A 15679-nucleotide genomic window follows, 5' to 3' on the forward strand; every position below is an offset into this window, starting at 1 on the left:
TTCCTAACATTTCTCTCTCTCTCTGGTTTTGCACACGTTATGTGTCCATTCCTGGTTTCCTAAATTAGGAATGGCTTCCCCCTCCCCCCCCCCCCCCCCCCCCCCCATCCCTCTCGCTCTCCCCTCTGCTGCTGCTCATTCGAAGTGAACTACTGTGTGCATTGGTTTGGAGCTGAGCTACTTTCTGACTGAACGTGCGCCTCCCACGATCCCTTGCAGAGTTGTGTCTGTCCTTCCTTCTACTCCGCTTTATTGGACTAAGTCGGTGTGTGGAGACGTGAAGATCATGTTGAGATTGCACGGCTCTGGGAAAGCATCCGCTCGCTCACTCCTGGCAATCAGAGAGTTTTAATCTCCTTCCCTACCAGCTCCCCACTATCCATCACCAAACAAGAAATTCATTTTGCATCAACTGTAGGCAAAGCGGCGGACAGAAGCTGAATATACGGTGGAATCTTGCTTTAAGCTCAGCTCATTCCTTCAGACTTGTGACCACGAGAAATCGCTGGGCTTGCCCCTTCTTTTGAGCATGATTTTGGAATACAGGACGGGACTTATTTTTTACTTGTTTTGGATACAATATTCTCATGGGATGCCTCATGTCATTCGTATCGGTAAGGGCTTCTCTCGGCGTGAGAATTTATTTTTTGTTTGTTTAGTGTTGAGGTATTATGCTGTACTGCTCTCTTTCTCTCTGGGAGCTGTGTTATTATAAGGAGGATTGTTCAGCTGTTGCTCCTTATCTTTGGCGGGGTACTGTGGTGGTTGGGGAAGGGCAGTGTGAGTGTTGGTGAGGGATGGAATCTGTCAAGTAAATATATGCGGTAACTTGGGGGAAACAGCTAACTATGAGCGATGGACCTAGTCTGTGCGTATAACAAAACGGACTCGTTCCCCGTTCATTTGGAAATTGAAACACACACACGAGTTAAGGTCGGCATTCGAAGCTGTATCTTAGTTCACACCATTTTATTGAATCAGAGTTGTGATAGTCCCAATTCAAAAAGGAAGAGGTCAAAAGAGAAGGGAAACTGAAGGCTAAGTTCCGTGTCTCCCACTCAGAAACTTCACTCAAGAAGGGAAGCTAGATTCAGAGTTCAACTCTAGGTCCGGGATTTGTCATCCCCTCTGTATGCCGGGCTGCTTTCTAATATTGTGCGCTTTTGTGTGTATGCGTGTAGCTGTAATTATTTCTGTAACTGGGAGAGTGACAGGAAGATTAAAGTGCTCCATTTTTGATTTAATGCTAAATTAATTATATTGCTGCCACACGCATACATGAGAATAATGACATCCCCCAACCCCGAGACAAGGACGTATAGAAACGGGGGTCTACATGTATAAAACACAGTGACAGGCGCGAAGGAATGACACTCTGCACACGCTTGATTCGGGAATGTGCATATGCGGGCTTACAAAGTCTGTCTTTAAGGGAATAGGTTGCAAAACAGGGAGATGGATGGAATGAACCAGCCATATTTATGATCCACATTTCTAGTGATTAAATATATTCATAGCACACGAGGTTAGACATCAGAGTAAGCGGGTAGGTACTTGTCAGAGAAAAAAGAGGCCGAGATACATAGGTACGGGGACACAGGTAGACAGGATGATAGGTGGACAGGGAGCAGTGGAGTGGGAGAGGCAGCGCTATCTGTCTTGGTTTTGTGAGTCCAGTTTAGACAGGCACTTAGACTGAGAACATGCCAGCCGCGGACTCGGCCTCTCCCAAGGTTATTCGTGTGCTTTAATCTCTCACGGTGGCTGACGGCTCTTAAATTCGTGTTACCTGTCGTACCTACCAGAGATAGTGTTAACAAAAAGAAACTGGAAGAGGTGTAGGTTAGTCTTTCTCGGAGTGACAAAGCGTTTCCAACACTGCTGCTCTGTATCAGACAGCCGAGTGCAGATCAATACGTCTGTGAGGCTGTTGATAAATAGCTTTAGGCAGTGACTTTTCAGCATCTGGAAGTGCGGACCCAGTACACCCGGCAAGATCTGGACATTAACACGTGGGATTATACAGGTGTTCACCAATACTCAGGATGCTCCCTAAATAGCGGGATCGTTCCCTAAATCCCTCTCAGTTTAAGATCCTGCCTCAATCGTAGTCCATTATTTGTCACGCCACTATGGGCTGCGCGGTTATATAACCCAGAATGAAGGCGTTCACTGTTGAAGTGGTCAGTGGGAGCAGTTACCCAGGCGCTGGTATGAAGATAGAAGGGGCTCCAATCGCATATTAAGGAAGACAGAATCGTGGAGGCAAGTTCGAGCGCATGAAGTGTGAGGATTCCATGAAATGCTCTGTAACCATTCTCATCCTCCTCCCCCCCACCCCCGACCCACAGAGATGGGAAACTGGAGGTGAAGATGTAAGTGACAGGTTGGAGATCTGGGTTGTACCTTGAGTATCTTGGCAGAGGGGATGGGTTCCGAGGCAGATCTCAAAACAAGATCATGAAGCTTCTGCCTTGAGTAAATGCGACCACTTCCCACCGTCCATTTTCCGCACTTGTCCGAGTTCCATATTGTTAAATGGCAATTGAATGGAGCGCAAGGTGGAGGAGCTGCCTCGGAATTAAGAAAAATAATCTGTGCGTGGTAGTGACCCCAAAAGGGGAGAAGCCCTCTCCTGCCCATAAGACGCACAAATATCGACTTGCAACCTCCCCCCCACCCCCACCTCCGCAGAACTGCGGGGATTAGGCTGAGAGGGGGTGGGTGAATGCGTAGGGTGATAAATAATCTGAAAGTCTCGAATTCCCAATTGATTGTTAGTCATTTGTAATCTCCCTTTTCACAGTGTCAGCTTCCTCATCCCACCAACAGGCTTGACCTTAGTGAAGGCACCTGAGCAACTTTATGTCGTGAGTGTATTCAAACATACTGAGTGGAGACATTTGGAGACAAAGTGCAAACCAAAAGGCTGGAGATAATACATTCTCTCCTCCCTTGCAATTAATTCTTTCAGCAAAAATAGATCACCGGAATAGCTGCAATCCATCTCGGTTGTTCCCCCTCCAACTCGCCCGTCTCTATCTATTTCTCCTGTGAGAACAGTTGGCTTTTAAAGGGTGTTTTTCGAGGCCGTTTTTCATTTGGACAGATCCAGCTGTTCAAAAGATTCACAAGTAAGGGTTTGGGGTGAGTTTCTCTGTCGGGATGCTGGTAGCGCGTCAGCGTTTCCATCGGGATAGGGAGACGCGTTGGTCACTGCCCAGATTGCAACCTCTGAATGCTCTCTTCCTTATAGATTCGCTCTGTGAACAGTAAAAGGTAAAGGGATCAGCACTGTACAATCAACATCATGCAAAGCGTCTGGGAGTGGGGAGGATGCCAGAGACTCCCGACCGCTCAAAACTATCCGCAAAGCTTTGCAGATTTAGGCAGAGCCACAGACTAAATACACAAACTGTACTTGTACCAAATAACAAGAGGACTCTAGGGGCAGGTTAGAATTGACAAAGCTGACTAATAAATACAATTGGAAGTGAGGATGGCTTGAGTGCTTCCTGTGGTAGGCAGGGGGGGATATCTCATTTTAAACACTTGCTTCCAGGATTAGAACTAAGTATGGCAGCAGGAAATTGTCAGCTGTCTGAAATTTACTGCGTCTGCTATGGGGCTGTTCTCCGGTTGAATAACCCTTTTCAAACCCCATGGAGAAAGTGTACCTTTGCTCTCATTCTGGCCGCCAGTCCTTTCTCACTCTCGATTGAATCTAACCTGAGGCGGTCCGGTTCACTCAGGTGTCAATCTGCATGACAGAAGTGCCCCTAAAGACCCTTCTGCCCAGCGGAGATTCTAGCCCGGGGCAATGATATTTCTCGGATCCGGTTGAACTCATGCATTTAAAAAAGATAACTAGCGCTGAGTCAGTGTCAGTTGAACTGAAGCCTTCAATCAGGTTTTCAACGGACCCAAGGGCAGATTTTTCGCAAGCAACTTTTCAATTGAGAAAGTCAAACTCGGACAATGGTTTATTGAATGGTCTCCCGTTTCCTGGGGTAGCTGAACCTTATCGATGTTGGCGAACTCCTGGGAATGTTTAACTCTTGAGATCAAGTTGTATCGAGGGAGACACTTATTGATCATTCGCTTTAACTGAGCTAACTTGGTGTGCATAATTTATTGACTTCCCGCTGTCCCCTGAACCTTAACCCCCAATTTCTTTCTACACGGTGCCCACGGATTACCACCGTAATTTGCATCGTGTATGCCAGGAACACTTCATGGGGCAGTTTGGATAGTGGGCAACCAAATAGACCCCAAAAGGTCAACGTTTTTTTAAAATTTGTTTAAATTAATCGTTCATGGGATGTGGGTGTTGTTGGCTAGGCTGACATTTGTTCGCATCTGTTACTGTCTTGGAGAAGGCGGCCTGTCTTCTGGAACCAGTATTTGGTGTACGGACGGCCCTGGTGTATTAGGGAGTTCCGGGGATTTGACCCACGGACAGTTTTGAAGGCACAGCCGCGTATTTCCAACTCAGGGTGGAAGGGAATTTGCAGGGTGTCACCCCCTGTCCTTTTAGGTGGTAGGCGTTGTGATTTTGGAAGGTAGCCTCGAAAATGCAGCGTACCCCCATCCAACTCACTTCCTCGGCTTGTTGCACCCAATGGGTTTAATTTATCCAACTGTGCGCCAGTTCTCGCAACACCAGTGTCTCTGCGTCGCCATACACTTTGGATGTTGCTACTGAACTGACGCGGGATGGTTGGGGGGTGGGGGGTTGATACTTTGATTGTCATCTGGATGGTGGGACGTCACTTTATTCTCTCTGTCTGTCTGTCTCTCCTCCCCCACCCCCCTCACCCCCCAACCCCCATGAAGACGCTGTACAATGCTTTCAGGTTGTCGCCTATCTTTCCACCCCTGAAACCCTTCGATTTGCAAAACGAAGTTGCACTTTTCAACCGGGACACCAAAAATCCTTGTCGTTTTATAAAGTGCGTAACAATTACCCATAGTGACACTCCTGCTGCTATCCAGGGAAAGGGGTGAACCCTTTTTTTTCACTCGATCCATTCCATACGACATAGGAGCAGAATTAGGCCATTCGGCCCATTGAAGCTGCTCTACCATTCCACCATGTCTGATATGTTTCTCAACCCAATCTCCTGCCTTTTCCCCGTAACTTTTGATCCCCTTACTACTCAAAAACCTCTCTTTATCCGTCTTAAATACACTCAATAACGCTGAAGACGAATGCCTTTCATTAATTTCTGCCACTGATACAGTAACATAGCCTCCTCCGCCCAACATTACACTGTCCCGTCTCACCAGCACTCCGCTACACTCCCCTCCCTCGTCTCTCTCTCTCTCCATACCGTCCTATCCCTTTATTTCTGCCCACCATTCTCCGTCTTTGTTCCATTTATTTCTAAAGGTTTACTGATAAGAAATGACTGCTTGGCAGACTAACACTTCAACCAGCAGCGCTAATTTATGAAATTCCAAATTCTTTTCTTATGGACTCCGGAAGCTACTTTGGCTTCGAATTAGGGGCTGGGGCTGGGGTTGACGGTGGGAGGAAGGGGAAGAGCCGGGAACCGAATCTCCATTGAAGGTGCGATCATTAAGAGTGGGCGCAATCCGATTGTCCGCGATCGCCGCTGCTTCCTACACACACTCAGTGTTGACACTCTCATGGGAATGAGGCAATAGCTGAGAGGAGGTGTGGCAGAGTCCCTGTGGGACCCTACAAAGGGTTCAAAGTAATCAAAGGGAGAATTGTAGGGGAAAATCACAAACAGGTTCAATGTTATCGCCCAGTGCGTGTAAAGAAATAGTAAGAATGTTTTTATTTCTTAAATCTATTTAGCAATCCGTTCAGGAAAGCTGTGAATATAGTTCAGAGGCAGTTGAGACTTGAACTATTGGTAAGAGACCGGACCAAAGGACCAATCTGTAAGGACGCGGCACCTCCGTCTCGCCCCAGGGCTTTTAAGAATCTTCCAGTATTTATAAACGCACAGACACTTTTGGTCTAAAGCAGTTCCCTTCTAAATGTTGCAGAAAACAACGAGTCGGGTCTTAATGAAATCTTGACCTGACGAGAAAGGGACCAGGAATATGCCTTTAATGGAAATCTGGATGTGGTCCAGTCTCTCAACCCAAGAAGTTAATTTATTCCGCTATTACTTAAAAATCTTAATTGTTCTCTTTAAGGGGGAATGAATATATATTCCAGTACAGTCGGTCCATTCATTAAGACTGAAGTATTAAAGCATTGAACTTCCTGACATCCCCGCTTTCAGACAAGGCATTTTTCTGTTCCTGTCCTGGGTCTTCCCCCTCTCTGTCTCAGCCCTGGGCCTCCCCGCTGATCAGGGCAACTTGAACACGTGCAAACATACCGGGGTCACTATTTAACCTCTCTGTATTAACAGCAAGTCAATTTCTAACGTTGATCACCCAGCTCCAGATACATGCCAACGATGCTGCTCCGAATGAAACCGACCGCAGGGGGCGGGGGCACCTGACAAAATGATTTGAGGAAATTGTCAAGAGCTGGAAGGGAAGTCAATTGAGATATTTCTAGCGCGGGTCCCCTCAGACAGCATCCCAGGAGAGTGTCTTCGCTCATTTGTCAAATATTGAGTGGTAGAACTAAAAAAAAACATGGAGTGGTTACAGGCAAACCAACCATCAAAAGACTACAAAACTATCAGGTGCACCAGCAGACAAGTAGACAGTGTGCTAGGGCTTGGTATATAGAAGCTTCCAAGAGAAATCCTGCTCTTAAGTGTTTTATTTTCATTTAAATCTACGAGCACAGCAGTAGACATCGATTATTTGGATTTTAGTAAAAAAAATTCCACATGGTAGACTAATTAGTAAAGTTAAGTCAATGAGTTTAGGGATGAGCTTGCCAATTGGATACATAATTGGCTTAATGTCAGGAGACAGAGACTGATGGTGGAGGGTTGCTTTTCGGACTGGAGGCCTGTCACCAGTTGTGTTCCACTGGGATTGGTTCTGGATCCTCTTTTGTTTGTCATTTATATAAACGGTTTGGATGACAATATGGAAAGCATGGTTAGTAAGTTTCTGGATGACACCAAAATTGGTGGCGTTGTAGACAGTGAAGAAAGTTTTCTAAGATTACAAAGGGATCTTGATCAAATGGGTCAATGGGCTGAAAAATGGCAGATAGAGTTCAATCTGGATAAATGGAGGTATTGCATTTTGGTACAACAAACAAGGGAAGGGCTTATACAGTTAATGGTAGGGCCTTGGGTAGTGTTGTAGACTAGGGGTGATGGTATATAATTCTTTAAAGTTTGCGTCACATGCAGACAGGATGACTATAAAGATCGTTGACAGCTTCCTTTCGTTGCACAGTCCTTTGAGTATAGGAGATGGGACGTTATGTTGAGGTTGCACAGGACATTGGTGAGGCCTCTTCTGGAATACTGTGTCCAGTTCTGGTTGCCCAATTATAGTGAGAATATTATTAAGCTGGACAGAGTTCAAAAGAGATTTACCAGGATGTTGCTGGGCGTGGAAGGTTTGAGTTATAAGGAAAGGCTGGGACTTTTTTTCCACTGAAAGTAGGAGGTGAGGTGACCTGATAGAAGTTTATAAAATAATGAGATATAAATAGAGTTGATGATTGTTTTCTTTTCTCTAAGATGGGTAAATTCAAGACTAGGGGGCACATTTTTGAGGTGAGAGGAAAAATTTTTTTAAAAAAGACGACAGGCTTTTTTTTTACACAGAGGGTAGTTCGTGTATGGAATGAACTTCCGGATGAAGTGGATGCCGGTACAATTACAACGTTTAAAATTCATTTGGATGGATATATGAATAGGAAAGATTGGGCTAGGAGCAGGCTGGTGGGACTAATTTAGTTTGGGATTATATTCGGCATGGGCTGGCTGGACTGAAGGGTCTGTTTTCCGTGCTGTGTGACTCCATGACTATATTTCCCCATATTAACTCGCCCCCGCAGTCTCGTCTGTTTATGTGTTCTCCGCTGGAAAATGGCCAGCCCATTTCAAGCTGGGAACAAGACAAGTTGGAATCTGGAACCCTCTGAGGAGGGACAAGGAAGAGACGAATGAGAACCGGCGGCGCAACTCCGTGCTCAAACAGCTCGCTTCTGGTCGGTAAGAAGCCAGCGGCGAGGAGATCTGATAGAGTTAAACGCGCAAAGGGAGTGACACTAAATTCTCGCAGTCACTGGGTGAACATATTCAGACCCGCAATGTAAACTAGACCCATATCCATTAACAAGAGACACCACAATCAAATCATTCTAAAGTGAGGCCAAAACGACAAAGGAACAAACACAAAGTTTAGTAAATGGGGAATATTGGAACACGTTTTTTTTTGTTTTGAACTTCTGAAAGAGATTGTCCTAACCTATTTTATACCTATGTGCTGTTCTAACTCTGCACGTTTATGTTACATTCCGTTTGTATGTAATAGTTTATTATTCCAGTTGAGTGAATAACTATGGTTGCGTGTGCGTGCTTAAACAACAGTTCCCTGTTGTGTCGATCCTTCCAAGTGGAAGATGTATGAAGTATAACAATGAACTTCTACAATTGAACTTGTTCCTAGCTTTGCAAATCTGGTTTTGGGACAAAAAAATCATGTAGATATCTCCCCAATCCTGACGGCCCTTCTGTTCTGGAGATAACAAGGTGTAGAGCTGGATGAACACAGCAGGCCAAGCAGCATCAGAGGAGCAGGAAAGCAGACGTTTCGGGCTGAGACCCTTCCTCAGAAATGCCCTTCTGTTCTTCCGTTTTGATGTTGAGGGCTGTAAAAGGTACGCCGCCAGTCATCCGCGCTCAGTCTCTGTGAAGTTGTACATTGCGCTCCAAAGTTGCGTTGTTCGACTGGGCGAGCTGTCTTGAAATATGTGATCTTCCTATCCACATCCCAAACTCACCATTTACTTCATTGTCCGTTGCGTCTGGGCCCGACCATGAAACGCTATATGTCACTCAGACCGCTTCAATTGGCAGAGTGCCATGTGACTCTGTTAAAAGTTCTAGTAAATCCGCTGGCGAGGCCTGCATTTATAGCCCATCCCCTCATTTGGAGTATGGACTAGGCAGGGAGTGTACAGTGTATAGAAGAGGACAGTCAGTGGAGAATCGATTACTATTGGGATTGGTTGTTTGCAATTGACATTACATCCATTCCGACAGGCTCCATTTCAACAGGCACAATTGTTTTCGAAGTGAAACCCAGGATGAAAGACCAAAGCTGAACGGACAGAGCACCACCGGGACTGCGAGTTAGAAAAAGATAAATACATACAGTGATAGGTTTAAGTAAGATTAAAATGTCCAATACGATCACAATGTGCGCTGTACTGCAATGGTAAGAGAGTCACCCAGAGAGCTGTTGGAAAGATTGAGCAGCTCCCAATACCTGGGATTGCACTCAGCTCCAGGTTAGTCAAACTGCATCGCCAAACACTGGCTGGATGAGGAAGAAACCTCATCGTCCTGGCGAGCGGGAAGTTGGGGATGGGACCAATGCAGCATTATGGAAAATAGAGATAGTTAGGCATGGAAACCACAACAGAAGTTTTCACATTCTGATACTTTAAGTAATTCACAGCCAGAATACACACTTGGCATCGAAACAGGAGCTTTTTTTTTAAAGACCCTGTTTTGTAAAGTATACGCGGGACTTTCATGAAGAATTTTAACAATCGCAGCAAAAGCAAACCGCCCCGAACCCATAGACTACTCATTCAGCAACTCAAAATCACAAAGACCAGAAGGATGACAGAAATATTTTATGCTCAGGGTAACTTATTTCCGGCAAAAAAAGCTAAGAGCAAATTGCCTCTATTCAGCACCCTGATGGAACAATGTTGGCCAAGGTATACTGTAGACTCGTGTCAGCAGTTCTATGTCACACAAGCGATTTAATAAATTTTGGACTGTATGCTTGACTAAACCATGCCTTTATTAGGATTAGATAATGTAGTGGATATATTTTCTAAATAACACCTCAATGCATGAGCGCATTTATGGTTTTGCACACCGCTTCCTCTCAGCTCTCTGAATCATATGCAAAGGTGTGACTCAGCTGAGTGGACAATCAGTTAACAATGAATGCGACAGGAGAGGAAATCCATTCGGCCCATCCCGTCTGTGCTAGCTCTTTGGAAGAGCTATCCGCTTAGACCCATTCCCAGGCTCTGTTCCCACTTTTTAATGTCTTTCTTTGTTCCTGTTTGAATGTTATTATTGTATGAGCTTCCACCATCCTTTCAGGTAATGCAATCCAGATCATAACAAATCGGTGTATTTTTAATCCAGATTACACTTTTAGTTCTTTTGCCCATTACTGGTAAACTGGTTCCCAACATTTCTTTTTTGACACTACAAGCATTTTTGATTCCTTATTTCACTCGTTAATTTTCCTCAGGTTTCCCTGCACTGAGGAGAACAACTCATTTTCCACTCTACACATTTGACCGAAGTTTTTAATTGTCAGTATCATTATAGCAAATTTCCTTTGCATTGCCTAAGGTGTGGTGCTTAGAATTAGACACGTTCTTCAAGCTGGGACTAATCAGCTTTGTTTTAAAATAATTATTTAGCACAACTTTTGTCCTTTTGTGAACTGTGCCTTGGTTTATAAGCCATCTATGCCACATGTCTTTTAATAGCCTTCTCAAATTTTCTGCCGATTTCCAAAACGTCTCTACATGTATCCCCAGATGTCTCTGTTTCTGCATTCTCTTTGAAATAGTGTCATTCAATTTTACTAATTCTTGCCACCAAAATGAATGAATTTCCATCTGAATATATAAATTAGAAATGGAAGTAGGCTACAGTACCTCAAGCCTGTTCTGCCATACCTCCCATGACCTTTTTCCCTCCTGGCTTATCAAGAACTATCAATGTCTGCAGTGGTTCTCTGCATTAAATAACATTTGCCCTGTCTTATCAGTTGCATCAGTTTATGTCCTTTTGAAGTCTATTGATGACCTCACCAATTTTATTACCTCCTAATTGGATGTGATCTACAAATGTTGAAACTATACTCATATACCAAAGTCTATTTCATTAAAAAGGTCAAAAGGAGAAATAGCCTCAACATTAACCTGTAGGATTGTAAAGGATTTATTCACTACTACTTTTTAACTTTTGTCCTTTTGCCGATGCTGTATCCATGCAACCATTTAATCCCATGGACTTTAATTTTGCGAACACATCTATTGTCATTCTTTATCAGATGCCGTTTGCAATTTTAAAAGCGCAACATCAATTACATTACTTTTATCAACTATTACTATTTCTTCATTGAAAAGCTCAATCAACTTAGTCAAATACAATTTGCTTTCAATCAATCCAGGCAGATTTTAATTTATTAACTGATATTTTTATTACAGCCAGTTTTTTTGGCCTAGATTCATTTTTATACAGGTTTCTTTAACACCTTCATTAAGGTGACTGACTTTAGTCACTTTCTTTATGTTCCTGTTCTGAAACTGAACACAACATTTATAAGCATCAAGTCCTCTGGTACTTCCCCCATATTGAAGAGGGGTTAAAAGATGGTGTCCAGAACCTCCATAATTTTCACCCTTGTTTCTTTCATCAATTAAGGATGGACCTCATTCAGACTAGGTGATTTTGAATGTAGCCAATCAATTTTTGTACTTCCTGTTTACTTTTGTTTATCCCATCCAATTTCTCTACATTTTCCGTTGTAAGACATTGGTAGAAATCCACTTATTTAGTGCTGGCCAGATGCAAAGCCTTCTGCATTCACCAAAAGTACTTCATTAACTCTCAACTGGGATCCACTCTTCTTAATTACACTGAAATCCATCCACATGTACAGAAGTAAAATTGAGATCGTACAGATATGCAACTTGAGAACAGAACAAGAATGGAGTACTTCAGGTCTGGTCTATCAGTTCATAAGATCATGCCAGATCTGTTTGTGTTCCAAATTCTGAATTCCCACTGAACCCCTTCCTCCCGATAACCAATGATTCCTTTGCATCTACCCCCAGTTTAAAAATATTAAATGAATGCACATTCACTACCTTCTGAGGCAGAGAGTTAGCCATGGAATGAAATAGCACCAAACACGCTATTGCTTCAATGAGGTCGTAGTTGAGCATTAAAAGAAACAATCTAATTTCCATTCCTTTGTTCTGTAATCATTTCCAGTTTTCTTTGAAGACGACCCTCTTACCTCACTACACACTGAGCGCTGCTTGTTACCCACCTCTCAAGTAAGAATCACCATTCTGTGAATATTCGTAATGAGTGGTTCAGTTCCGATAATCAGGCTGGAGAATGGGGTGAAATTCGAGAGTACACCTTCCAGGTGAAATTGCAGTTACTGTAAAATGACATATTCCAGGCTCCGTTCAAATAAACTCAATATTTGGCAATGTATAAAAAGGGTGACCAATGCCATAGAATGCGTTTTTGTTTTCCGCCACCCACATCCTCCTTGGTCACGGTATAAATTTTTAAAAAATACTGTTTTTTTTCAAACTGTCAGCTCTTCACGCGTTCTGAAATAGCACCTTCGAAAGCCAATACCCTTACCATCTAGGAGGACAGCGTATGCATGGGAACAACATTATCTGCAAGTTCCTGTAATCACAACGGCAGGGTCAATATCCAGGAGCTCCCTCGTTAACAGCCTGTTGGTGCCCCCACATTAAATGCACAGCTGCGGTTGAAGAATGCAGTTCAGCCGTAGTTTCCCAAGGGCAAGTCGGGATGAGCAGTAAAGGCTGGCCCACACCCACTGAAAGAATAAAACAAAACCCAAGAATTTGTTTTCCCTTCCACAGTTGCTCCGTTGACCCTGCAAACTTCAACACTCGCACTGGCAAAATGAGACGATAATTTATAAAATTAGCACACAGCATGGGTGGGAACCTATAGGCACCAGAGAACAACGATGCTCCTTGAAGCTTAGTTAATATATTAGGTCAAGTATATTTGGCATGAATCTTGCCAGTGGCGTGAAACAATTGAAATTATTGAAATAAACATTTCTAATTTAGCTCTGTGCAGGAGAGACCGTTGCAGACAGCTGGGGAATAGCAACATAGACGGACTGTCTCAGACAGCAATGTCATTTTAGATCATTAGCATAATAATTCCCAAACCTTTGCAGTTGAATGCTTTGCAGATTGATAGAGTTCGCGCCAGGCTGCAGCAATGCTGAAGACTGATAAAGCTATTTCACTATAGTGGTGCTGAAAATTGATTTTATTTTGGCATTGCGGGTGAGTTCAGAACTCAGGTTATTAGAAAACATGAGAAAGAAGCCAAACCGTTCGCACTATGGGGAGGTCAATGTTTATAGATCTGCAATTCTGACCAAAAAGGAATCAGCCTAAGCATGTAAGAACATCGTGGGGACTAGGACAATAAACGCCGAGAAACTGGTGGTGGCTATTCTTCCACTTCCAGTCTCGAATTTAACACGCGTTCCAAATCAAACTAGTGATCTAAACACACAGGGGAACAAATGGTGCTGAAAGTACAGAACAGATCCGCCGCCATTTGAAAAAGAGTTTAAGGTGAAAATTTCGAGGATGGCAGCTGTAAGGGAGTGTCTCAGAACTGAGGATGGGTTTGAAGGTAAAGGAGGCAGTAAAGCTGAAGTTTTAGCAATACAGGGTTCTCATGTGTCCCTACCTCTGAGCCTGGAGGCCCGGGTTCAAGCCTCACCTGCTCCAGACGTGTGTGATAACATCTCTGAACAAGTTGATAGAAACTATCTTCAACGGGTTCCGGTTTCAATCACTGTTCACTTCCACGCTGTGCTTTTTTCTGAGCGTGACAAATTTATTTCTGATATTGACACTGTCTTTCTTTTCGTGCCGGTGGTGAAACACTTAGGAACGGACTAGACAAGGGTTAGAAAAGCGATATCGCAAAGCAAAACCTACTGGTTTACAAAAATAAAACAGTGTTGGAGAAACTCAGCAGGTCTGGCAGCATCTGTGGTGGGAGAAATAGAGTCAACATTTCAACTTCAAAGAACCTTGTCAAAGGCTTTCTCGAGAGGATGTAGGTGTCACGATTGAGCAATTAGAATTCAGCCACTTTGCTGTGGGTCTGGATTCTCATATCGACTAGTCCAGGTAAGATTTCTCTTGCTAAAGGACATTAAATATCCAAAAGTTTTATCCCACCCCAACAATCAGATTAACTCCTTTTCTAAAATACGAATGACAATCACTTACATGACACTGCACCGTCACCACTTAAATTGATCTTGATTAGACCTGTTCTATCCAGTATTTCACATAAAAAAAAACTTGTCAATGGAATTAAGTATCAGGCAGTGCACAGAATAGGCAGTCAACTGAAAGGTTTAAAATGATGTTATGGGCCACTGGGCATAAAACCTTCAGCTTAACCCCAAATCACATGGAACACAGAGCCCTCACACCTTTCCAATTCAAACACAGCTATTCTCAATACTACCCCACAGTGTATCAGTTTGGGACCTGACTGCTCCAATATTCAATGCCATGGGCATGTATTGTCAGCAATTAGGCAAAACCCCGTTTGAGGTAGGACCTTAGGTATTGCTGTAGATTGTTTTTAATGCTGGCTGAACATGTTGCGCTGTTTTCAGCAGCTCCCTATGTCAGGGTCTCACTGTGTAGCAACACTCAAGTTAACCTGTCAGTGTGACTAGGCACAGGAATCTCATTCAGTGAAGTGAGCATATGAGTGTGACACATGTGGTGTGGTGTTAGAGCAGGCTGGCCAGTTGTTCCTGATGGCACTGATTAGAGTAATGGTGTAGCTGTTTTGAAATCCAGGCATGTAACACTGCATGGAAGAACCATTTGTATAATTCTGCTTGGCTGGGTATTGTGTTTATGAGTGGGTGGGGAGTGGGTGCTTTGGAAATGTGCATCACTGGCTGTAGATGCTCTCTGCTGTCAGACATTGGAATAAAAAAGACAGCAGTCTTTGCCTCAGAAGCGACATGACCTCATGCAGCCAATAGGGCTTTGGCATAAACTCAAACCACATACAGAGATTTCAGCTCAATAATCCTGGGTTTGAGCTTTGTCATTGATTTTAACTGACTTGATTTGATTTGATTTATGATTGTCACATGCACCAAGATACAGTGAAAAGTAATGTTTTGCGTGCTAATGAGAAATTTTATACCTTACATAAATACATCAGGCAAATAGATCAGAATTCAGAATACAGTGCTTTAGCTACAGAGAAAGTGCAGAGAAAGATCAACTTTAGTAATTGAGAGGACCATTCATAAGTCTGATAACAGCAGGGAAGGAGCTGTTCTTGAATCTGTTGGTGCATGTTTTCAAACCTTTGTATCTTCTGCCTGATAGAAAAGGGTGGAAAAGCGTGTAACCAGGGTAGAGGGATCTATGACTTTGTTGGTTGCTTTCCCAAGGTAGCAGGAAGTGTAGATGGCGTCAATGGAAGGAAGGGTGTTTTTCATGATGGATTGGCCTGCGTTCACAAGTCTCTGTAATTTCTTGCGGTCTTGGACAAGCAGTTGCCATACTAAGCTGTTATGCATACAGATGGGATGCTTTCTATGGTGCATTTATAAAAATTACTAAGGGTCATTGTGTACATGCTGAATTTCCTTAGCTTTCTGAGGAAGTAGAGGAGTTATATGACTCATATGAGAAATATTCTGCTAATTCTAATGAACT

The 15679-nt window shown here is 43.5% G+C and overlaps 1 protein-coding gene across 1 annotated transcript in view; it reads left to right on the top strand.

Moving 5' to 3' along the window:
- The first annotated feature begins 529 nt into the window (after positions 1–529).
- Positions 530–15679, top strand: part of grik3 (glutamate ionotropic receptor kainate type subunit 3) — a 437968-nt gene continuing 422818 nt past the window's right edge. Inside the window, exon 1 of the mRNA XM_048613095.1 lies at positions 530–614. Within this exon, the coding sequence (XP_048469052.1) occupies positions 530–614 (85 nt within the window). The remainder of the gene's footprint in view (positions 615–15679) is intronic.

Source organism: Rhincodon typus, chromosome 27 (assembly GCF_021869965.1).
Source record: "Rhincodon typus isolate 14 chromosome 27, sRhiTyp1.1, whole genome shotgun sequence".
Classification (NCBI taxonomy): Eukaryota; Metazoa; Chordata; class Chondrichthyes; order Orectolobiformes; family Rhincodontidae; genus Rhincodon; species Rhincodon typus.